Raw genomic sequence first — 26,437 nt, forward strand, 5'->3', positions numbered from 1 at the left:
TAAAGGTGTATCACTCATGTAAATAATAACATAATCTACCACTAGATAAAAAAAATGATGAAAATCAATGAAAATACAGAATCTAAAAATTTGAAAATATCATCAGCGTAAAAATGTAAAAATATAAAATACACCTCTCTATTAATATCCATACGTTGTTAATGCAAAAGTACAAGAAAATACTAACTTAATAAATCAATAAACAGTTAAACACAGACATAATTAGAGTCTCATTCGAGATGCCACAGTATAAACAGACCTTTAAGAAGGTTTTCATATCAACGGCTATCAAGGGCTATAATATAAGGTATATGAACCAAAGTGCATTTACTTTACATGTGAGGGAATAAATCGAATTTCGCTGATATGGTTTCCACATAGATAAAAAAAGAGTGAAAATTCAAAGCGAATGGATTTTTAGGGCAAAGATCGTTTGCTGATTTTGACTCTTACAATGCACTTTGGGAAGGAAAATATACCATTAAGAGCCGCACCTCATTAACCTTGAGTGCCCCCCCCCCCGGGTCGTTTAGTAGAATGTAGAGAACGCATCAAAACAAAAGCGTGGGGCAGGTGGTGGTCATTGTACATACAGTGGCTTCTTCGTTGAAATCGAGCAGATCTAACTAACTTTAGCTATCGAAATAGAGAGATTATTTTTCAAGGAGAGTCATTATCGATTGCGGTGATATGAATTTTTTAACATTTATTAGTCCAGCTCAAACACACGTCGTAACCCTTTCAGTCTTAGACCTTTGCACTTTTTGAATGGAATTCAAAAGTTTCGCACCGTCGGTTAAGAGGTAAGGGCGCCTCAAAACCAACCTGCTGTCTTCAGAATTTCATGCTTTTTCCGATGGTAGCTACGAAAGTTCCGGGAATCTTTTAGCTCTGGAGATATAGCCCGGTTAAGTTTGGCCCCGAAGGAACTCGCTCTGTGGGTCTCTGGGACTGAAATGGTTAATTGTTATTCGGACGTCGAATACATTGTTTACATCTATCAACTCTTGCCCCTAACTAGATGAAAGTTTCAAGTTCACCAGAGTTAACAGACGTCAAGTGTCTGAATTTATTACATTAACATCTCTAACATTTGATACATAACGTCAATCAACCCTTGTTAACTTGAACCCAATCCCCTTGAGGTGTTTGGTGTTTGATAAGGATAAGCAAGGTGTTTGATAAAATGTTTCTTTGAAGAAAGTCGCCATCATTTATTTCGTCCTTCGCGTTCCAAGCTTTCTTCTTGCAACATGTACGCAGGTGAGTATCTACCATCTTTCAATAATAAACTTTGGTTCTTAAGTGTATTGTTAGGGTCACCCAAAGAAGTATATCCTTCATCATACAAACGACAGTAAGGTAAATCAAAAGTTCTCAAAAAATCCCATACTTCGGCATACGACCAATCTAGGATCGGGAATACTCGCATGTAACTAGGCCAGCTAACATCGGTCATTGTAAACGATTTCAGTTGCGATGAGTAAGGATCGTGGCGACGTGTCCCCATGATCACAGCTTTAATCTTCGGGTGCGATTCTTTCAAATTTTCCAAGCCTTCTTTAATACTAGCCGGAATAACAATCATATCAATATTATAATTCGCTTCACAGTTTTTAATAAAATCTTGAGCTTCTTTAAACGGGTTAGCATTCTTTAAATAAAGCCCAGTAATCCTTTTAGTATTATCTGGGTAGAATTTCTTGATAAATGCAACGTATAAATGCAGAACGGCAGTGCAGTCCTTACCACCATTGAATCCAATACATATTTCATCTAAGGAGTACATTTGAATGGTTTGATTGAATACAGCATATGCAGACTTCAAAGCAGATGCAAGAGATGTTGTATTGCTTGTATCGAGATAATGCTCCATATCGACCACTGATAGGGAGTTTACTGTAAAGAAAAGAGAAAGAATGGAGTAGATTAAAGGTTTTGTTTTTACATGAGAGCGAATTGTTTGCTTACTCATCAATTTTAAGGATTACAAGCTTTTCACATTGGATTAATAAGGATGTGGAGGAAGATTGGTCAGAAAGAGGAAAAGAAAGACATTTTGCTTATATCAGCATAATAACAATAGACATACACTGATATGAATCACGTGTCTAATATGAAACGGAATCACTTATGTAAAAATAAACCTTTAATTATGCATGTGCTAATATGTGAAGTGTTCTTACCCAGCAAACGCATAGTTTCAAAGTTCATCCAAAGCCTTAACAATGATACCTTAAGGGAAGAAATTTTCGCGGAAGATATTTTCGCGAATTAAGGTTGCGAAAATTGCGTATTTCGCGGAAAAAATTCGCGAATGAAGGATTTTCTTGAATTTTTTAGGGATAAAAATTTAAGTGAATATCGTCCAAGGTGGTTTTTATTCATTTCGCGGAAAAATTTCTTCCCTTAAGGTAGACGTTCTTTTATAAGAACAAACTATATAAGAACATAAGGCTTCGATGGCCAAAATATAAAGAACAACTTAAAAACATCTTAAGGCTTGCTGAGTCTAAAAAACCATTTCTCAAGTAAATAGACAAAATTACTCACAAAAGGATTTACCTTGTTTTATATTGCTATTTTCTGAAAGATACATTCTTTACTATTACACTTATATAGGACTATAGGCTATATAATTTTCATCCTCAAAATAATATCCATCAGTTTTTAAAACATTCTTTTGGACAGCGCGTTTTTTATCAATATTTTTTTATCCTTTTCTACCCCTTTCATCATTTAGCTTACGTTTTCTAATAATTTACATTTAAGAGTATAATTTCAAGACAAAATCTTTTATATATGGAGTAATTAACTGGGGAAATTTTTCATCCATTCGCACAGAAGAAAGCTCTCATCCTAGATTACTCCTAATTTTGTCCTTAAATTGTAGCTGTTTAACTTATCCAATTAAAGCCGGACCAAAAAAATCGGAATATTTCATCCTATCTCTTTTTCTCAAAATAAATTGAAATACTCATGTAAAGGTTTTCATTAAGAAAAAGTTGTCTTAAACAGGAGATACCCAAAACACAATTTAGTACGTTCTAAAAAAACACCAACATATGTATTCAGATGTATAGTAAACATTATAATAAGCCAAACAACGGTGATAAACAAACGGACAGAAAAGAAGTCGAGATATAATTAACTTGAATTGAAAGACCTCATTAAACCTCTATTAGAAGAAGTCGTTGTAGTATTATCGAACAGTTCAGTAAACGCAAGGGATTGGAAAAAATCTCAAAACTTAATAAGGGGGGATTGGAATAAAAATTACCTGGGTGGAAAATTTTTGAAAAGGAGGCTAATACAGCAGAATTAGGACAAAAGAGGGGAACTTTCAAAAGCATTTTCCCAAAAACTAATTAGCAGGGGGGAACAGCTATAAGGTACCCGAGAGTACATAGTTAAGCTGGAATTTTCAAATAGACTTCAAAAATACAGTTTCAAATACCATTTTCCAAATAAAAAATCATCCAAACAAAGCAAAAATTGCCTTGAGGCAAGATGGCTTCTTATGGTAAAATGTATAGGGCTCTAAATCCAAAAGGAACAAAAAGTCAGCTTCACTAATTATGTAAGAGGAAGTCTAATGAGTCGACCATTTAATTATCAATCGAAAAAAAGATAAATAGCAGACTTAAATAGCATAATTGTTGCAATCTTTAATGATACCTTAATCGTTTTGGAGCATTAATGTTAAAAATCAACGCAATTTTATGCTTATACGACACAAAATTGAAACCTCCAATATATATTATATACTCAACGACTTTTCTTAAGTTTGTATTACTCGAGTATAAATACCTGACTGAAAAATTTCTGTCTACTGAAATGCCCAATAATATAGTCTTAGGTTTCGGCTAGAAAACTAGAAATCTCTTAGCTTTTGACTAGTCTTACTAACTTAATACACCCCTGTATCACAGACCCACTGGGACCCCAGTCCCACTGGAAAATTTCCCCGGTGGGAATTTCAGCCCCACTGGGAAAATGACTTTGATTTCATCCCCACTCGAAATTCTATGCTTAAAAATTGTACTCCAAAACCATCCCCACTGGATCTTTTTACCTTGGAACAATAGAATTTTTATCCCCATTGGGAATTCAATAGGAATGTTTATCCCCACTGAGGAAAAAAGTTCCAGTAAAATTTTACTACCAGTGGGTCTGTGAGACAGGGGTGTACTGTCTTACTAATTACCTTTACCTATCGATTATCAAAAATCACAAAGTGATCACATTGCATTCTCTGTTTCTATCTTGCCGTGTTTACTCATAGAGCATTGTTATTATTATATGATCCATAAAGCCCTGTATTCTTTAAGAATGTCATGATATGATCTCAAGTTCTCCTACAACCATTTAAGCAATCGTCGTAGAGAAGGGAACATTGAGAAATAAAGGGGATCTCTCAAGATCATTATAACTCATGCACAAACAAAACATAAACATGTAATGCATCCAAAAGTATTAAATATAAACAAAAGTCATACCTTTATAATGATTCCAAAGTTTTTCTTTCATGTTTAGATTTTGCAAATTATACTAAAACACGAGAGGCTTCTGATGTGGAACAGTGTGAGAATTGCTTTATGAGAGAAAATTCAAACTTTGGACTTTTTATCAAAAGGAGATTTGCTTGCTTAGGTTTCATAAGTTATATATATACATTCTTTGTGTTGTACTAATTGAATTAGTTTTTGACGCTGTCAAAAGTCACAATAAAAGACTAGTGGGCATTTTCTGACAAGCCAATAACTAGTAGTAATAAGTTCTAATACAATACTGCATACTATTGAAATAATATATGTACTTTGAACTTCCAAAGATGAATTATAAAAGCGAAACAATCGGATAAGACATTCCAATACAAAAAATCTAAACTTCCTTGAACAACATTAAAAAGGGGATGCAAGCATCTGGAAAATATTTTTTGAAATAATATCATTATGCAAACATTATATACCTGTAAAGAAACTATTATTCAGAATGTTACATTGTTTTTAAAAGTGGACTACTGTAATTTCTCATTTTACTTTCATTCTAGAACCAAGAGTTTTCTCCGAATCGAAATTAGCTAATCAAATCAACCTAGAATTTAAGGATTAGAAGAATAATTAAGAATATTGCAGGATTCCTAAGTCATCTTTTGAAACCTTGGTAGCGGAGACTAAACTTTTAACACTTTCCCATAACTGTACATCCATTATGTACCAGATGTTTATTAAAAGTTTGATTGATTTAGGAAAGTCACCAAAAAGAGAACCATTATTTTCTACTTGAGGAAAAATACTTACAGTAGGACAAAATTTACCCTAACGGATGAAAAATGAAATTTTTGAATTAGTCATACCTACCCAAAAGGAGTCTATGGACTATAGGTCTTGAATCAAAAGGAATCAAAAGTGAGTTACTCACTTTCAAGTAAAGTCTTGTAAGGATCTTTGTCCAAATAATTTTTGTCTCAACTGTGGTCAAAGAACCAAGATCAAAGATGGTGCAATTTCTGATTTATAAAATAAACACTTACACTGTGTTGATGAATACAGTCTTGATCTTTGTTGACATTCTTTGCTTGTATTGATCAATTCATGGTGGTCTTCTCGTGAATTTGGTTCACACTTCTTGACTGACACAATGATTTGAGAGGGTAGTTCTTTCATGAGCAAATCAAATGCACTGTTCAAACTTTCTTGATTTTCAGATTCTAATGTCAGCTTTACTTTGTAAATATCATTCAACATCGGATAAGACCCAATACTAACATCAGGGAATGCATCATCAACCTTTTTTATTTTAGCTGATATTTCGTCTTCATTTACAGAGATGTAGATTTTCATTAGATAGAATTTGTTTTCTGCCGAAAATAGATACTGGTTCACTGTAAAAGATTTTTGCATGAATTCAGGAACTCCAGGAAAAATGAATACATTATGTACATTCATCAAAGGATATTTTACTGATGTCCCAGTTATTGGATCTTGTCCTGTTATAAGTTTGGTAGATTCAGGAAGTGTTGCCATTTTCAAAAGCCCAGGGGAAAGATCTTCCTTCGATGTCAGAAGCTTAATTTTTGTAACAAGATCATTATTTACAACAAGTGGCTCATTGAAAGCTTTTGAGACTGCCTCAAATGTTGTATCATCATGTGTGGGTCCTATCCCGCCACATGTTATTACAAAGGAATAATTGTCTGAAAATATTTTCACTTCACTGGCGATCTCTTGAACATCATCAGCAACAAAGGAGACTTTCTTGACATTGACCCCATTTGTCCATAATTTTGACAAAAGAAAGGATGCATTTAAGTCTTTGGTATGTCCTTTCAGTATCTCATCTCCAATGATTATAATTCCAGCATTTCTTTTTCTGGCAGCAGCATCTTCAGCAGAATCTTTTTTGGATGATGAAGCCATGACAAGTTTATCGTCTTTAACGCCAAAGAACACAGTTCGCCGATATAATCTTATTGATTTATGATTACACTTACATTTAAACAGATTAGCGAGCCTTAACATTTCAAAACATCAATTCCATTGTTAGATTATTTGAAAATACAACAAGGAACCTTCTCTAAATCCTTCAAAAATTGTGCAAGTTTTGCAGACAGAAAAAATCGACCATCTTGGATTGTGTTTTGACGCTGATAATGGGACTTCCTTTTAGTTCGAAGTCCAATGGGGTTTCCTATGCACAATCGTTTTCTCCCCACGTGATAAAGCGCGCGCTGATGAAAAAATCAAAAATTTATTTTCAAAATGGCTGGTTGTGGTGGAGTGAAAGATTTTCCAAAGCTTTACCTCATCGGCGACTCAAATACACAGGTATATAAAAGCTTTTTACCCTTGCATTGTGTTAACAAAAAAGTTTTCAATATTGCAAACATTGTAAGAACAAAAATTTGGAGGTTTTAATTTCTAGTGTGTCTGTTGTTAGGGGAGGTTGTCAAGTAGTCCGACACTTTCTGTAGTAGTCCGACATAGCCTGGAGATCCATGCTATGATTTCTTATTCTATATACTTATGGCGAAATATAAAGCATGGTATGGGCTGAGAGTTTTAATTTCCCAGATCCTAACAACAGTTGAAAACATAGCCAATCAAATTTTATTATTTTTTTACTGGTCACACTTTCTTAAAGAAAGCGCAAGTTCCAAAATTTGGTTTTTATTTTCGACGGGTACACAATGCATAAAACATAATGGAGTCAGTCATTGGAGTCAGTCCCTTATTAGATGAAGGTATTATCCACACAAACGATAAAGATAATGCTGAAATTCTTAATAAACAGTTTGCTAGTGTTTTTTCAGTTGATGACGGAACTACCCCAGAAGTTAATGGACCAAAAAGCGCTGCAATCATGCAGATCCACATCACCAAAAATGGTCTTCTCAAACTTCTCAACGATCTCAACCCATCCAAAGCCAGTGGTCCTGACGGTGTTTCGGCAAGAATCTTAAAAGAATGTGCCAATGAAGTAGCCGACGCTCTCATCTTAATCTTTTCAGCCTCGATGAAACAAGGCAAAATCCCTGATGAATGGAGGAAAGCAACCATTTCTCCTCTCTACAAAGGGGGTAACAAAAACAGAGCTAAGGCAGAAAACTACCGTCCAATCAGCCTCACTTCAACTACTTGTAAGGTTTTGGAGCACATAGTTCACAGCCATGTAATAAACCACTTGGAAAGTGAGAAAGTTCTCATTGAATCACAGCATGGCTTTAGAAAGCGCAGATCCTGTGAGACACAACTTCTGCAAACTGTACATAAACTTGCTAAAAGTATGAATGATAAAGAACAAGTTGATAGTGTATTGCTTGACTTTAGTAAGGCTTTTGATAAGGTGGTTCATAGAAAACTCATGATAAAGCTAAGACACTACGGTGTCTGTGGAAACATTCATGACTGGATATCAGACTTCCTTTCTAATCGCACCCAAACTGTCGTCGTCAGAGGAGCTACATCTAGCTGTAAAGCTGTGACATCAGGTGTTCCACAAGGTACTGTTCTGGGCCCACTGCTTTTCTTAGTATACATCAACGATATGCCCCATGTAACAAGCTCTAAACTTGCACTTTTTGCAGATGATTCTTATCTGTATCGCCCAATATCAACCAGTGCTGATGCAGAGGAGCTACAAAAAGACCTATCCAATCTAACAAAATGGGAAAACGATTGGCAGATGGAATTCCACCCAGACAAATGTAAGATCCTAACCGTCACTAACAAAAGACTCACTGTTGTAGAATCCTACAACATACACAATAGACCTTTTTTCAAAGAGGCCACCCTGTTGAATAATTATGTAGTCCAACAGAAAAACAATGCATAATTATTACAATATGCATGATACAGTAATTATGCATGGCTCTATCATTGTTTTTATGGCTGGACTACATAATTATTCAACAGGACGTCCTCTTTGAAAAAAGGTCTATATCAACCTTGAACTGGTAGAGAAGGCTAAATACCTAGGAGTCACTCTAACTAAACGTCTTACTTGGAACTCTCACATTAATAATGTATGTGCAAAAGCCAACGCTGTTCGATTCTTCCTGCAAAGAAACCTTGTTAAAAGCAACTCCGAAACTCGCTTAAAGTGTTACAAAATCTTTATTCGCCCAATCTTAGAATATGCAAGCACAGTTTGGGACCCCTCCAATAATAATGCTCTACGAGATAAAATCGAAATGGTTCAACGAAAATCGCTGCGATGGATTTATAACTCCTGGGATTATGATGTCAGCCCCACATTACTAAGAATCAAATCTAAATTAAAGTCACTTGAGGATCGTAGGTCAATTGCCAAACTAAAGATGTTGCATTCCATTTATCACAGGACGAAAGAAATAGATCCAGAAAATATCCCAAAACGTCAACGCTGCTCTACCTTACGATTCATCCAACCACACGGCAGAATACAAGTATATAGCTCATCATTCTTTCCAAGTTCAATTTGCTTATGGAACCGTCTACCTGATGATATTGTAAATATTGTAGAATGTGATAAATTTGAAGAGAAATTATTATCCCTAAATTTTAACGAATTTTAAGAGTTACTTTATAGCCAAATTTAGGTCTTTTTCTTTCTTGTTTGAAATACTTTTAGTTTTTCTCGCCATGCATCGTTCTGTGCGTCTCTATTCTAATCCTTATTCTTTAGTCATAAATCTTCATCCTCTGATTTTTAGAACGAAGTTTTTACTAATACCAAGTTGTATATTTTTTATAAATATATATTTTATTTTATACCTTTTTCATATTTTTTCATATAATCTATACTTATTTATAGTATGCCTATAACAATTCATATCTTAAATTCATATAGTTAAATCCCGAGAAATCACATTCAGCTTCAATATACTACTAGACTTCTCGAATCTGCCTAAATCTAGCTCTTTTTGATCTTAGTCTTTTGATTTTAGACTTTTTAATTATTGAATAAAGCATATTTTATTTATTTTATTTATTATTCATTTATTACTACTTTTTATTCAATTTAATATTGTTATTTTTTTTTATTGAATTGTACACTATAGTTGTTTTATAATCTGTAAATTACGTAATATTTTTTCATTTATTTATTTTTTTGTTCCATTAGCGAAAATAACTTGTAAAAAGTTCATGCTAATAAAGAAATAGAAATAGAAATAGAAATAATGCATATTGCATCATGCATAATGCATAATATTTGAAAATGTCAATTTTGACGGCTATGATAAGGAGAATTTGAAAGATAATACTTTCAACAAAACATATACCATTTTCTACCAGAAAATAAATAAAGGGTAGAAAGCTGTAAATTTCAATTTTGGATGATAAAGAAAATCCATGATCCACTGAACACAAAAATTTCTCCTCCGTATAATGCTTTTCTTACTCAGAAACGTAAATTTTATAGCAAGATCTTTATTCTAGGTTTTTTCTCAGAGATATTTTCGAACGATTGCTAATAAAGTTCAACGGGTTTTCCCTCTTACAAATCACTGAGCAATGTGGATGCTTTTTCAAAGAAACACCAAAGAAAAGAAAATAGACTTCGAATCTTTTTACATTTGAAGGTTTATGTGTTTACTTTTTTTGAGAAAGAAGAAGGGGGAAATCTTTTACTGATCTGTTATTATTTATGCTGACGGAAAACTCTTTGTTGTTATGATTCGAATGTTTTGTCTTTCGTTCTGATTCGAAAAGTAAACATCATCTCTGGGGAAATCCCTCTGATTGGAATGTTTACTAAGAAAGTCTTCTAAAGAGGTTTTCGCAGTTTTAGCCTCTACTTAGGAGAGTTTTAGAAAATATAAAATCTTTGATAAAACAACCACGTGCTTATAAAAATCCAAAGTTCCGACTTTGATGTTGGGCCCCTAAACCCAACTTTTCTTAAATTTTTGGAAGCTTATTAGGATTACGCTTTATCAAGAGTCAAGAAATTGCATTTAGCTGTTTTTACGACCTTTCTTTTTTTGGTAGGCGAGGGGGGCTGGAATTAAAGTTTGCGATTTATATACTAGCATAATTCTGAACATGCAAAAAGAGAGTGGACCCTTAAAGGCAGTGGATTCTTTCTGCTATAAATTATCTTTATGCAAATTTGATTGCGTCCTTTATTTCTAATGATGTCAAAATGCCGCTAAAATGAACTTTTATTCATATTATCTTATTGAAAAACACTTATTCAACATTCGTCACTCTAAAATCTTTCGTTTTCAAACAAAAGTGACGTCAGAAAAAAAGACTTCTAAATTGTAAATTTATTTTATCGATTTGGACTATTTTACTGTCGAACTAGAAAGTGTCATACAAAGTGACATGCACCTGTTGTTAGATGGTCATTTGCTTGAGTTTCGATCAAAGCTCATTTAAGTCATTTTGGTTCCAAGGGGGGTTGTGGCTTCTTCATAAAGACAAAAAACATGTCTGGACTTATTTCGTACTTTCCAGTCTATAGTGCCTAAGTTTTTCTGACTTCCCGGTTCTATGTGAGTTATTTTCTATGTTTTCTAACCGACTGAATGAATTACCGAAAAGATCGCCACCGGTGGGATTTGAACCCACCAAATGCAAAGTTCCATCGCTTAGAAACCTAACGCCTTATCCACTGTGCCACGGATTCATGCCAGGAAAGTGTTTCTGACGGATATTATTTTATATTGTATATATATACAAACTACAGACCAGACTATATTAAGAGAAAATCACAAAAGAGTGCTCTTTTCGAGCTCCAAACCCTAACCCTAACTGATAATAACCCAATTCCTAGCCAATCTGATATACGTAACCACACCCATACCAACCTTACCCAGATCGCCTGCTATATTCCCGCATGCCGGATCCGAAAAATAGATATATGTCTTTCGCTTTTATGAAGAAGCCTTCACCTTCCAAGGGTGGGGTGTGCACTCGATTTAAAAATTAACAGTATATGCAGCATAGCTGTCAACTCTCCTGCATTGAGAGGGAGACTCTGGCATGTCAAAGATTTCTCATTCAGCCGAATCTCTCGCATTTTCAGAATTTTCTCCTGGATCTCCTGTATTTCCAAAAAGTTTTTGAAAAATGGAAAGGCAAAATTTCCTGATTTTGGAATATTAGGGCAAAAAATTCCCTGATTTCCTTGATTTACCAAAAAAAATTCCGTCAAAAAAGATTTTGCGGAAAAATTTCCATGATTTTCCAGGGGGAGGTACACAGTTAGTGTACTGGACCCCCTGCATTTCCTGTTGTTTATTTTGATTTTGAAAAATTTGATTATCAGGGAAAATTTTCCAACTTTGAGATCTGCATTTCGGTGAGGTGAAGTTGACAGCTATGAGTGGGGCACGATACCCTATACATGTTTTTTTTTTTATAAGCATAACGCTTATAAGCATATAAAGGCTCAGATTTGCAGAATTCCTAAGCATAACACGAGCATATATGTCAGCCTAAAATATTTTTCAAGTTGTCATTTTTTATCTGTTTAAAAAAGTTTGGTAGAGGTCAAGTAAAAAATAAGAAATTCTACGGCTAGCTACATTCCACTGCTCCCAAAATCTGAACAAATTTTTACAAAATTTCTGAAATTTCATTAAAAACTTGGCTCGGGGTGAATCATAAGCATAATTCTTAAGCATATAATAAGCATAAACTATGCCTGGATGCTTTGAGAACTTAAGCATACACGAGCCTGACCAAGGGGCATACACTTGCTTATAAAAAAAAAAACATGTATTCAAGGACATCCCTAGATATAAAGAATTCTGTAAGAATTTCCCTTCTGTCCACTATTTCTCCCAGTTTGAACCATATATTATATATACCTCTGCTCATTAAAATCGTTTTTTATCCATCCAGTGAGTCAGATGAAGATCAGTGGGGAAAAAGATCCTTAAAATATCACAACGTGTTTTGCGCTGAAAGCCAATCGCACTCTGTGATTTGTTTTTTATAGAAAGGAATTAAAGTTCATTCCCAGAGTGCTTTGCGAAATGGGTTTGATGTTGTTATAAATTTGAGTTTTTTGTTTAGTGAGTGATCTTTATTAAATTTTATAAAAGTACTCTAAGCTATAAACGTCTCCCTCCGCTTACTAATTAAAAAAAAAGTTTCTGACCCCCCCCCCATCAAGGTCAATTCTCTAAAAAGCCTGGTTTTATCTTATTATGATCACTAATAATATATTGATAAATTATATAATTAATTAACTTTTGGATTTTCGGAGGTAGGATTTCGGACAGCCCCTCTTTTATTGGGACCCCCTACAACTCTGGACCTGAGTATTCAGTGATTGTTAAGTATTTCTTTTTTTATATAGCTTCAGTTTTTCTTCTAATGTAATGTTTTTTTTATTTTTCAGTTAGCCTTCAGCCCAAAAGGATTTGCTGCAAAGCTTCAAGAATGTTATGTTAGGTTTGTTTGTACATTTTAGACTCAAGCAGTTATTATACCTGATTATACACCTATCAACCCCTATAGCACAACGAGACTGGGTTTAAAAGTTTTGTTGAATTATTTTTTAATAGGCCAAGAGAGCTGATGTTTTGACATCACTCCTTTCCATAAGGTCCTATGTTAAAAATTGATTTTGCCTTTTAAAGTCTGGCAACACTTTTAAAATATGTAGTGGGGGTCTAGAAAAGTAAATATAACTGAAAAGTGAGGTAGGGATTATTTTTCAGGTCCCTACCCTAAGATTTAGGCCTAACCCAAATCGGGCTAGGAAAGAAAATTTGCAAATTAAAAAAAATATTGAAACATAGCAAAGTGACCCCTCATTTTAAAGCTAATAGTTCACAGATCAAGAATATATCTAAAGTAGGTTTTTTTTACCAATAAAAATGATGGCCGTTTCAAACTTTGTCTTTTTTGGACATTTCAGTGAAATTCCTTTTCGTGTAGATTACAGTGAAGTCATGAAATTTCAAAATTCTTTTAAGGTATATGTTTTTTAAGAGGACATTATTTAGAAACTTGAAGTACACTTGCAGCATGATAAGTACTAATGAACTCATTTTAGCTCCTGAAGTTTGAAATGAGCTTTGGTGTGAGAACAGTAAAAATATCATTTTATCATAATGTTGTCAGAAAAATAGCAATCTAGAAACAGAAGATAAGGATATTGAGGAACTAAATAAGACAGAGCTAATGTTTATGAAAAGCTTATCAAAAATGAAGCCCATAACCAAAAATCCCTTCTTCTTCTAAGAAAGACACTCAAAAGAAGCTCGTAAATAAAGTAAATAATAAAGTTTGAAAAACATCATGACAAAAAATTTGGACACAAGATAATCATGATGAATATAACTGTCTATTTTATATCCTGGCAGGCAATGGTAAAGATTAAACCCCAGACTATTGCAGCAAAACAGACTCCAAAATGGATGAAAACAGGAAAAGAAAATGAAAAACAAAATGAACAAAAAAGGAAAGCTTAGGCAAATAAATATGAATTAAAATCAAAACCATGAATGAATGCATTTGAGCTTGGGGTTAGCATTGATAGTGATAGTGTAGTGATTACTTACATGAAGCTGAAACCTACAAAGTAAATTATAGGTATGAACAAGTAGTTGATGACCCACATGAGTTACCATTTAATTAAAGACATTGCGAGACATGGTTCTCGGTCAGTTTGTGATGAATATTAACCAAGCAGAAGATGCAATATGTTTGTACGCAAAGATCTGTTTGATTGTTCAAAGTCTGGAACACCCCTTCTCACAGACCTGGTAGGATTTTTTCAGTGGGGGTATAAAATATCAGACTGAAACTTCAGTTGGGAAAATTGCATACTATTTTGCAGAAGGGGTGTTTTGGAGAGTGTATGGTTTATGAGCATGGTGAGCCTTTAGATAACAATACATTGCCTGCCTCAAACAAACTGAACTGAAGCATCTAGTAGAATTAATATTGGCAAGTATATCTGAAGATATAATGCAACTTGGTAAGGCAGTTACTCCAATGATAAGTAGTTTTTATAGGAATTTAATAAACTTTTCCCCACACAATGTGGTAATAAAAGAATTACTAAATTGCTGCTTGACTTTTTACTACAGTGCTACCTTCAAGGAAGCCCTTTGTTAATTGATTTGATTGAAGTTATTATATAACCCAGTGGTATTGGTCGAGATTCAATGTTTTATCAATTTTTAGATTACTTATTTAGCTCTCATAGTCCTATTTCTTGAAAAAATAATTATTTATTTTTTCATGTACCATCAGGATATTTCAGAAATTCTTATATATTCTGTTTCACTACTTCATAAGCTTTAAAATGAGGGCTCACTTGACTATATTTAGAAGAAATCTGAAATTTTCGATTTACGGACAAGGGCTGAAAAGTGACGTGTCTAGAATCGGGGGTTGGCACCTGAACTTTTTCACCTACCCTAAAAAAAAGGGTACTCTACTATATACTTTGAGAGGGTTGCATACTTTGTATCCTAACATAGGACCGCTACACGTTTTTTTTATTAGAACACCTAAAATTTGGCTGAGCCTGGATGTGCTTATTTTTTTTAGCAATTTTCAGCCTAAAATTTTCTTAAATGCGTTATTAATTTTTCATATTACTCTAAATCGACAATATCATGCAAAATAAAGAGCACTTAAACACGACTTAAAATTGGTAAAATTTGGACAGTATTTAACTCTCGATTTTAGAAAATCCATCTTTAAGTTCGGTTAAAACTGCTTGAAAAGAGGAAAAAATTGTAGTTTCTGGTCATTTTCTTCCAAACTGAGGCTGGGCATGTTCTTACGATGTACGATGTAATTTTTCGACAAATTTCAGCCTGAATGTTCTTATAAACTGGGTTCTAATAAAAAAAGAAGTGTACTCCAGTAAACTATTCCCTAGTCTTCTTGAGGAGGGTGTATTGTATGTGTTGGACATGATATGTGTACCTATAAATTTTGATCCATTTCTTAGAGCATACCACCAATGCACTTATTACTCAAAATACTAACTGAAGTAATATTCTTATTCTGTACTGATCCATTTGCTTTAAAAGTGTGAACTAATTCTTGTTTGTTTACCTGTGTTGAAAAGATGTTTTAATTCTAACACATTACATGTGCCATTGAAAAGGTGATTAAAATAAGAGCACTTTAATTTTCGAGAGAAATAACTTCAAATTTTTTTAAAAAATTGACAAGAAAAAACCCCTTTTTTGCCAATGAAAAGCCTTATTTCAACAAATTTTGCTTAGGTAGTAAGGTAGACTTTTAATAGAAAATTAAATAATTTGTTTTGTCGTCTTTATATTTGCTTTATTTTAAATGAGCCATGATAGAATTGAAATTACAAATTTATATTGATTGTATATATTTGAAAAAGCTTATAGAATATCTGTCCAACTCTAGTGTGGCAGAGCAGGTGTATGCATTTCGTCCTTATTGCTATTGTGACTCATCAGTATACTGCATACTGCCTCCTGGCTAGGTGCATATTTCTTTTTTCACAGCTAGACTTGAAGTCTTTTATAGAATTAACGTTTGCTCAAATTTCTAACGCCTGGGCAGCAGTACTGCAAACCATCATCTTACATATAGAAAATAATACACTTTTCCAGGAAATGTGATGTTTTGAACAGAGGATTTAGTGGTTATACATCTCAAGAGTTATTGATTATGCTGCCAGACCTACTCGAAAAGGATAAGGCAAATGGTTCAATTAAAATTGCAACTCTCCTTTTGGGTTCAAACGATTGTGTATCTAAATCTCTTGATGTAAGGCATACTTCTATTCCACTTTATAAAGACAATATGGAAAAGATGATTGGAATTCTGCGCAGAAATGGTATCCATAATATCGTTCTCATTGCCCCACCACCTGTGGATGTTCAACATTGGACCAAACATATGCTTGAAACTATAGGTAACTGCTCTTCCCATGAGTTAAATGTTTGATTCTGGCTTTTCATTTCATTTTCACTTTTTAAAATGTTTTAAATCAGCATTTTCACAACACTGAAATCAATTGAAAATTGTCCTAAAAATAGACATTTCTGAAAATCAAACAGAATTAAATATGCAAGGCTTGTGTCGCTGAAGGTACATACCAATGAAATACACTCATTTTTTATAAGCATAATGTTTATAAGTATACTTTAGGCTCATAGTCGGTAAAGAATAAGTATAATGTTAAGCATACATTCAAGCTGAAATACAAAAAAAGTTCGTGTAACTTTTCTAAAGCTCTGATCTTTTTAGGGTTACTTTTAAAACTGTTAGAGCTTTCTTAGAAGGTTTTCGCACGTGACGCCAAATTACAAAGTTCCGACTTAAAAATTTTCACGAACCTAAAGAAAGTCAACAAATCGAGCATATAAGTAAGCATAAATTAAGGCTTAAAATGAGATTTTCCTAAGCATATTGAGCCTCGACCCGATTTTCCCGTATGCTTATAAAAGAAAAAGAGGGTATCAGTACTCATCAGTAGGGTAAAACTAGCCTGTCTCAGGACGCTCTCAATCAAGCCCTTTTTACGTTCCTATCGAGTCCACTCTTTTCCACTCTAGTTCTATCGATCATAATACCTTATTTAGTTCTCCTGACCTTTACTTTTTCCTGCTTCTTCAGGAGTTTCTGGTGGTTTTGAAGCGGATAGCACAAACAGCAAACATTATGCAAAAGCTTGTAATGAAATTGCTGAAAAGTTTCCAGACGTCCTATTCATTGATTTGTACAAGGAAACTTTGCTGAATGAGGTAAGTTCTATCTTTTGATTATTCTAAGATCTTACAATACACGGGTTGCAAAATTATATCAGTACAGGCAAAACATGTGATTACTCGAAAAAGTTCACATGATTTTATTCCCATTTTACTTGCTTTACAACTTACAGCTGATAACTTTATTAGTGTCAATGAATTTGAACCAATCAGAAATAAATGTCATGTAACATGCACATAAAAATATCGAGTAAAAACGTGATTTGTCTTCAAACTTTAATTTGCAGCCTGTGTACAATTAAAAATTTTTTCAGTTATTGAAAGTGTTGATTTTTGGCGCCATACGACATGTTTTTCGCCAAAACGAGGCCAAAACTTTGGGGGTGTCCTGGAGACTTAAAGTATGGTCTGATTTTGTTGAGAGTTTGTACTTTTGATCATGACAATGCGTTTTGTTTGTTTTTAAAACTTCATTTTTATGTCCTGGGACGATTTTTATTGTCAAAACAAGGAAAGGCTAAAATCTAAGCTTACTTATAGATTCTGAAATTGGAAGCTAGGGCAGTGCGTTTGGTATGTTCTAAAGTGAGAGAGTAGCTGGTTTTGGTCTTGTAACGTTGTCTGTGATTCAATATATTTACCTATTTTCTTGGCTTATCTTTCAATAAACAATGTTTACAATCCTAAAATGATTTCTTTTCTTTCGAATACTTTTACTTTTAGTGCAGTCTAAATGTGCCAAAAGTCATTAACATTGTGCACAAAGGCGTACAAGCATGAGACTTTGCACAATTGTAGTTTAGGGGTCAAAAATGGATTTAAATCTCAGACCCAAAAATTTGGCACTATTTCACTTTACTTGACAAATAACAACATTTTCCTCACTTATCAAACCGATTATTTCAGTTTAGAGATCTTTGAAATGATGCCTTACTTAGCCTTTTCTGTGCCAGTGTAGGCTGCTGGCATCCACTAACGGATTCGTGCTCCTCATAGAGGATGCTTAATAAGCGATATTTTCTTTGTCCAGAGATTTGCCGCCTTTAGCCGATGTACGGCTAAAGACATTTTTAGCTGGCGAGTGTCTACAAAAATAACATTACGTAATGTTTAAATTTTCTGTGAGGCACCAAATCATAGATTGGAAAATATATTTGGATTTCGAAAAAAAAGTAGGCGGAAGGAAGTTTGCTTCTTTTTCTTCCTCCTTTCTTGTTTAATGTGGAGATTTTGTAAAAGATTAGAAATTAGATTTATCAAATGTATCTTCTGTGTGCACCAACAAAATTTTGATTCATAAAACTACATTTTGATGCTTGAATTTGGACTTGTAGGAGTGTATAATTTTTTGCCACACTGGATTCGTTGATCACTTTGGCTCCAGATAATTGTTTTGTCAGTTCTACAGATATGTTGCAGATTATTTCATGGTATTTTAGTTATGTATATACAGTACATTTTGGGGGCTATATTGAATATTTATACATTACTTCTTTATGATTCTACAAAAGGGAGTGTTGTTATTCCCTTGTTAAATGTTAAAACAAACAAAAATCTTTTCTTCAGCTTTGGCATTTCACTTTTCGATACTGTTTGGCCTTTGTGTTTATCTTTTTCATGTACTCAGCTTCAATTCTTTTGAAGAGATTGGAGTGTTTTTGGTTGTTTCCTTTCACTTTTTTGTTCATACTTGTATTTTTGAGTTTCGACCGAAGGGCTGAAGGAAAAGTTTTGATAAATTTACAGACCAGATATCTTATAAAAGCAAAAGTCAAAAATAAATTTACAGACTGTAGAAAATGCGCGCATCAGATTGTTTGTTATCTTTTTTTCTGTTTTGTTTTTCTGGTCTGGGATTCGAATTTCGAATGTAAACATTCTATAAACGTCCGAAACGATCGTTTTTGCGCGCACATCAATGGCAATCAAATTATTAACTCGCCAAAATTCTGTAAAATACATCGAATTAAAAAAAAACCGAACCTGAAAGCGGTTGGTAGGTCATTAAGCAGACCTATACTACCTGGGGTTTTGTAGAGGTCTGCGATTCAGACTAGTGCCAGTGTCGATGTTATTGAAGAAAGCGAAGTCATTCAACCATAATTTTGTCTTAAAGACATTCTGACTTTTTGCACAAAGATGCGTATTAGCAATGCCCAAAACATGGCCTATTCTGATTTTTGAACAAATTTTTTTTCCGGCCGAAAATGCCAGAAATATGCCGGAAATTATTGTTTTTGCAGGTTTTCATTGGACTTTTTCCTCATATTTTTTTATTTTTTTTTTCACACAAAAACATTATTGATAATAATGTCCACCATCAAGCATGATTCAATTGTCGATAGAACTGATTTTTGCATCCGGAACTTTCTATTTTTTCCCTACTACTCTTCCCTCTCCCCCAATCAACAATCAATGATAAAATTTCATGAGTTATGCAATATCGCTAAACGCTATACTTCAGAGCTGATTGTTTTCATTTTTCTCCTTATTGCTATCTAATTTTCATCATCAGGTAGGTCCATTCAGCATCTAGCTTGTTTGTTTGAAATTTACAGTAATGTCTCTTGCTTCATACTCTGTACCCGAGTGTATCTCACGTTTATCGCTTCGGCAATTAATTTTGAAATAAGCCATAAATACTGAAGGTGTTTCATGGCTCAACAAAAAAGAATTTGAAAATTGGTCTGCTCTTTTACCAATTTGGATATCTTCTACTAGCCTCTGCCCTCTAACGATTTCATTTGAACCTTCATTCCTTGTATTCCTCCATCAAACAAGGCACTTATTATAACAAAGAGAAGACTCTAAGCTATTGTTGTAATGGACCTTCTAATTTCTAGTTAGATATGCATACCCAGACGGCACACAACGTCAAAACAACGTCCATGTGACATTCATAACGTCCAAATAACGTTATTTGAACGTTAAAACAACGTCGTGTGCCAGCTGGGTATGAGAGTTTACTGTTTGAATTGGTGAAGATTTCTAGGGCACTTAAAGGGTCAATGGGTACGTACGTTACACTCACATTTTATAAAATATGCTTTGGGACTCGTTCATTTAAAAAGGGTTTATGATTCAAGTCTTATCATCATCTTGTCACGCGTGCACGGGAAGCATTTAGATTAATTTTAACATCCATTGCTGTTAGCGCAACACAGCTTATATAATACAAAACAGTTCTTATACAAAGTTTTCAAAAACTTTAAAATGTGTCAAAGGCTTTCAAAATGTGTATTGTTCCTTTAATATGAAAATTTTTTTCAAGAATGTTATAAATTTTTTATTTGCTAATAGTCGACGAAGTCTTCTTGGTCAAAAGCTCGAACGTGCGTGCTTTCTTTTTTTGAAGCAACGGTAAAATACTTCTATACGATTGTCTATAAACGCGACTGGATGCTCCATAGATAAAAACATTTCCAAGACTGTTCAAATAAATAAAAGAGGACAGAATAAACCATAAATTGCCATGCCAGCATTTGTTGGTGAGATTGGGATTTGCCATAAAGATAATTCTGTAGGTAATAGCTGGTGTCCAGAGTAATATGAAAGTCGCCGTGACATATAAAAAGATAATGTTTCGCTTGTGGTTACGGTTTTTCTCTCTATGCGAACTGACGTCACTTTTCACTTTTCGTACTGTTAGCTTTTTAATGGTTCTCAGATGATAGTACACTTGTGTTAGAATGTAAAAATACACTGATAGATTTGTAATTAATGGTAAAAACACACTTACAACAAGCCGAGATATGTCGAACCATATTTCTATTTCTTCCTTGAAAACAACTTTATAACTGCCGAATATTACGGTTGAGTACATCCAAATAAACACATAACAAAGCAAGATTGTTTTCTTTCTGACCATGTTCGTTTTATACGGGAATCGAACGGTGATAAAGCGCTCAACGCTCATAAGCATTAACACCAAATTAGGGATAGGAAGTATTGCCCTCCATAGATACCTGAATGTGAATATTAACTCTTGGTTCGAACAAGCGGCTACTTCGTACTGCTGTTTGTTGCAAGCGATCAAATCAAAGGCGTCAAACGGTACCAAAATGACGGATACGGTTAAATCAGATATGGCTAAGAGAAGTATCAGTAAGTCTTGATTAGTTTTATAAATTCCGGTTTTTAACATGGCTATACAGATAAAAATGTTGCACAATGTTGATAAGGTTGCCAACAAGGCGAGGAAAGAACCTAATATGATTTCGATGGTTGCTTGAGAACCTCCCGTAGCACAGTTCAAATAAGTGTCGTTAAGAATGTGGATAAATGTTTCGTTAATTCCTGACATCAATCCACTGGTTGTATCATTGTAGTCATTGTAGTACTCTTCTGGCAATGAAATGCCAAATGCTGATTCACCACCTGTTGCTATCGAATATCCATCCATTTTGATTGTTGCTGTTATGTTATAATTTTTCCCTAATGCGTAGATTACAATATATAGAGTTTGATTTTCGATCTTGAAAAGCTCCTTTGAAAGTCCTTTTTTACCAGAAAATACCAAATAAAAGAAACTTACTTAGAAAATAGAGTCTTTTCATTATTCTTGTTGCTATGGTATTAGAGACAGCATCAGATTTTCTGTTCTGTGTGTTTTCTGTTACAGATTGTTTGAAAACTCGTTCCTGTACAGGGCGTACAAAGGCTTTTTACAGTCAACTTTCTCTAATTCGAACGTCTACTATTCGATTCTTTCTGTAATTCAAACTAAAATATTATGGTTTAAATTATTCTCTGTAATTCAAATCCTTCTCTAATTCGAAGAAAATATTTGGAAGATTGAATTAGAGAGAGTTAAAACTGTAATGAAAGGTCTTAAATCTTTAAAAGTTTCAATTTTTTTACGTTTCTTAGATTTCAACGACCATTTAGGTCATTATCGAAACGTTTTCTCTCCATCTATATCTTTATTACCTTCATGGTCCTTCCGCCCAGATATTTTCCATTTGATTTGATTAGAAGTGAACTTTTTGAAGCTTGTAAATAGTTCTTCATTAAAAATTAATAATTCAAAACATTAGTTCAAAAAGAAAACTTAATTCTTTTTCGGAATAAAGTTTGGACAGCTTACTTAATAATCTATTTGAAGTTGATGTGAAAATCAAACAGAAAATGTCACATCTTTTAAACTAAAAAACTTAAGCGATTTGCTTGGATAAAAGGCGGATTTTAAATGAAAGAAATTAATTTTGAAACATTTGATTTAAGAGAAGACACTGTCGTACACGTTTTTTTGTAAGAACATCCAAAATTTTTGAAGCCTTCGGAAGTTCTTAACTTTTTGGGGTTTCAAGCCTAAAGATGCTCTTAATCTCTTAACATGTTATTTAGCTTATTTTTAAGTCCATAAAACCTTAAAATGTTCTTAACTTGTTCTTAACATTTAGGCCGTGTTTCGAAGCCTTATGTTCTTATATAGTTTGTTCTTATAAAAGAAAAACGTGTACTTTAATCAATCAATCAGTTAATCAATTAAAGCAAGCTAAGTAAAGTTTTTCTCGACTTTCTCGAATCTTCATAAACTAGATTGATGATCAAAGAGAATTTTAAACAAAAACAAAAAAGCTAAAATTTCAGAATACTCCTTATCTTTATAATTCCTGATCTTGTTCATAAAGATGTTTTTCAAACATGGTAAAAGATAAAATTGTAAGAAATTCTCATTAAAATTGTAAAATGTTTCTCAGAAGACATTCATCAAACTCTTAGGCTCCAAATAAACGGCCCCCCGCTTGTTAATTTTTCGAAAATTTTCCAACTCCCCAGACCTTATTAGCCCCCCCCCTCATTAATTTTCAAGAATATTTTCAGCTGCCCTAAATAGCCTGATTTTAGCATATATTTACCTTAATTTTTTAGAAGTGCAATTTCCAACCCCCCCGGCAATTAGACCCCTCGTTTATTCGAACCCCCCCCCCCCGCCGTTTATTTGGAACCTAAGAGTACCCCAATAGTTACAATAGGTGGAAAAAGCAAAACACAAACTGATTTCGATCTGACGTTCTGCGAAACGATTGTGTTTAAAAACCAAATAGATATATTGTACGACCGCCTATTTGTTTGCTCTTTTTAAACGTTTTCTTCTTAATTTCTTCTGTAAATCTTGGAAGATATGGAGTTTTTACAAGCTTTTATTTGATTTGGTTGGTCGTCAACCAGTAATAAAAACAATTTTGTTACTTTTTCTAAAGAACGCGTCATTTTTATTACTTCAAATGACCAATTATTAAAGTATCTTATAAAAACTCCATCTGATCATCTGGTAAATCTACCTCGCTCTGAAGATATCTGTTTGCCTAAAATTATTATTACTTTTTCCAATTGTAGGCATATTGTAGACTACGCTATTGTTTTAATTTTCAATTTCAATTTCCAAAAGATACCAAGTATTCGAAAATTGCATTCATCTTAGATTCTAAACAAAACATACCATGCTAATGAAAAAAAGATATTTCAATTTTGAAAATTTTGAATATAATCGATATTTATCAATCATTGTTAAAAATAGACGTAAAAGACGAGTTAACATGTCAATTCTACTTGCCAATAGCTTGCTCTCTGCCGGATAATATTCAAACAAACCCTGAGTGTGAATAAATTTAAAAGCTTAACCTGGCATCATAGGTCAAATTAGTATTTACACATATATCGTTACCATTACATGTTGCATTTTTTCAGAAAATTTTCTGAAAGGAAAAATTTACCACATGATCCCCTTTAAAGTTGTCCTGATAGCGAGTGAGGGAAAGACTGACTTCTATGGGGGATCTGATCCCAGTCAAAGTTTAGCAATGGATACTTCCGGAGGGTTATTTACTGCATCTTGTAATTGTTTATTAATGAAAGTTCATTCGATTTAAGACGCTAAATAGCACTGTTTCTTTCACCCGACCCGATGAGGATGTATTAAATTGTTTTTTTGTAGACGGGCCCTACTACGGGGGACCATGATGGATTACCCTTAGGTGCCTAATAAACCCCCCCCCCCCCTCGCTCGTTAATTTTTTGATTTTTTTCAACCCATTCCCCGGACCTTATTAGAACCCCCCCGTTTACAAATTTTTGAAAATATTTTTAGCTGTCGAAGGAACAGAACAGTCCCTTATTTTGCTCTAATAGTCTATAATTACTTTATTTTTGGAGTGCTTAGAAGTACATTTTCCAGCCCCCTTCCCGGCAATTTTGTCCTCCCCATTTATTTAAGTTTTACGATTTCCAACCCCCCCCCGGTTTATTCCGATCCTCCCCGTTTATTAGGCACCCGAGAGTAAGGGAAATGTGCCTACCTAATCATGGTAAAGGACGAATCTTCAAAATATTACTAAAATATATGTCTTTTTTGACCAAATAAGGCCAAGTGTAAATGGTGAAAAGTTGTCAAAAAGTCGATTTTGTTAGAAAGATGTTGGCATTATTTAGACTATTTTGGTCAAAAATATCCATGAAAGTTTTATGCTCGTCAAACCATATTTTCCGCAAATATACGAATTTCCTATTAGCAAGATCAGAGCAGATTCATGTAAAAAAGTACGAAAAACGTCGAGTAAATCTCTGATTGGCTGAAACATGCAAAGATTACCTCACACTCTGGACATATAAAATATGTTTACGTATGAAATTTGCAGCCAATTTTTATACTCACCGTTTTTCCGTGACTTTTTTACATGAATCTGCTTATAGGAAATTCATGCGTATGTAACCAGAAGTCTCAAAACCCTGTTAAATTTTTGTTTAGAATTGGAAAGATCTTTTTTACGATGGCTTACACTTCAGCGAATCAGGGAACCAATTTGTATTCGAGAAAATCAAAGAAAAAATCGACCCCATTATGGAAAGATTACCAATGGTTTATCCTGACTGGAAAAATATCGATTTCAACAACCGAGAAGCAAGTTTACTATAAAGATTATGTGGCTATTCTACTGTAAGAAAACATTTTTTAACTTGATGTTATAAAATTGGGACTTCTTATCTGTTTTGTTATCATAACTTGGTTCTTTCTTGACAAGAGTTTTAGGCTCACTTTATATTATTGAAACTCTTTGTAGTTTTTTAATCGAAACATGAAATGATTCGGGTAGCCTGATGCTGGACAGATGATCCGAGATCTCGGTACTCTGGACAAGACATTTATCACTAACATTGGAATTACAAAAGAAGCAACTACACAGGTTGAAAAATAAAGTTTGAAGTCAAATCACGTTTTTACTCGAAATTTTTATGTGCTTGTTACATGACTTTTATTTCTGATTGGTTCAAATTTAATGACACTCGTAAAGTTATCAGCTGTAAAGAAAGTAACATGGGAATAAAATCACCGTGAACTTTTTCGAGTAATCACATATTTTGACTGCACTTTTATAATTTTGTAACCCGTGTATTACTAAAGCTTGTTACTTGAGGTGAATGAACTTTTGCCTTTTGGGAAAAGGTTTTCTTGGTTGGATTTATCACATGGAAAGTTTTGGTATCTTTCTGGTTGTTTTTAATACAAACTAGCCAACTTTGGTTGATTCATCTTGGATATAAGTTGTCAAGAATTCGTTTATTATGGGTATAATACAGATTTTACTTTTTAAAAGAAAATTTTTTATCACTTAGGACTTTTTTAGCTCCAGGTCTAATTTCCAGCTCATTTTCTGAGAAATTCTCAAGGCTTGAGTAGCAATCTGGCTGCTAGGAAATTATATGAATATTTTGAAATAACTTATTATAAGAATGTTTTACTCCTGACGCACAAAGATTCTCCAATATCAATTTTATGAAACAAACAACATGGTCTGCTTGCCAAAAGTTTTTGTCAGCTTGTCACGTCCAAATCTTGTTCATGCACAAAGTCATAAGTTTTTTATGCATAAATCGTTGTAGTATTATGGCTGAATAACCAAAGTATATCTTCACCTTGTCTTTCAGAACTGAAATGAATCAATTAAAGTAGTGAAATAGTTAGTGAAACAATGTTTACATGTATATATCCTTAAGTCTGATCGAACGCAAAAACGACTCCGCCGATTGCAAATACTAATAAACCAGCCGAGGCTGGAAGGTCAGCCAATAGAGCTTAGCTAGATAGCTTTAATAAGTGGGTTAACAGATGTACGAGATGCACTGAAACAGAGTAGACTAAATATGTTGAATAATGTACAAAATGTGAAACATTTGATAACTTGATTTAAAATTATGTAAAACAAGCCTGAGAGCTCCTCCAACCCCCCCCCCCCCCACGAGAAGCTCAAAGTATACTTCTCTTTAGCATTGTCCATA

General features: G+C 33.8%; 2 protein-coding genes across 2 annotated transcripts; one reads left to right on the forward strand and one right to left on the reverse strand.

Annotated features, from left to right (window-relative positions):
- LOC136820845 (FAD synthase-like) lies at positions 1-6,666 on the reverse strand. Its single transcript, XM_067077082.1, has 2 exons — positions 5,537-6,666; positions 1-1,899 (listed from the first exon to the last, which is right to left on the reverse strand). The coding sequence occupies exons 1-2, from the start codon at positions 6,522-6,524 to the stop codon at positions 1,211-1,213; spliced, it is 1,677 nt and encodes a 558-aa protein (XP_066933183.1). The 5' UTR covers positions 6,525-6,666; the 3' UTR covers positions 1-1,210.
- A 65-nt stretch (positions 6,667-6,731) lies between these two features.
- On the forward strand, positions 6,732-25,278 carry LOC136820858 (isoamyl acetate-hydrolyzing esterase 1 homolog). The gene is made up of 5 exons (XM_067077096.1): positions 6,732-6,830; positions 12,841-12,893; positions 16,058-16,362; positions 17,067-17,194; positions 24,909-25,278. Exons 1-5 carry the CDS (start codon positions 6,765-6,767, stop codon positions 25,074-25,076), a joined length of 720 nt encoding a protein of 239 aa, XP_066933197.1. The 5' UTR covers positions 6,732-6,764; the 3' UTR covers positions 25,077-25,278.
- The last annotated feature ends 1,159 nt before the right edge of the window (positions 25,279-26,437 follow it).

Source organism: Clytia hemisphaerica, unplaced genomic scaffold (genome assembly GCF_902728285.1).
Source record: "Clytia hemisphaerica strain Z4C2 unplaced genomic scaffold, Clytia hemisphaerica genome assembly, whole genome shotgun sequence".
NCBI classification, from domain to species: Eukaryota; Metazoa; Cnidaria; class Hydrozoa; order Leptothecata; family Clytiidae; genus Clytia; species Clytia hemisphaerica.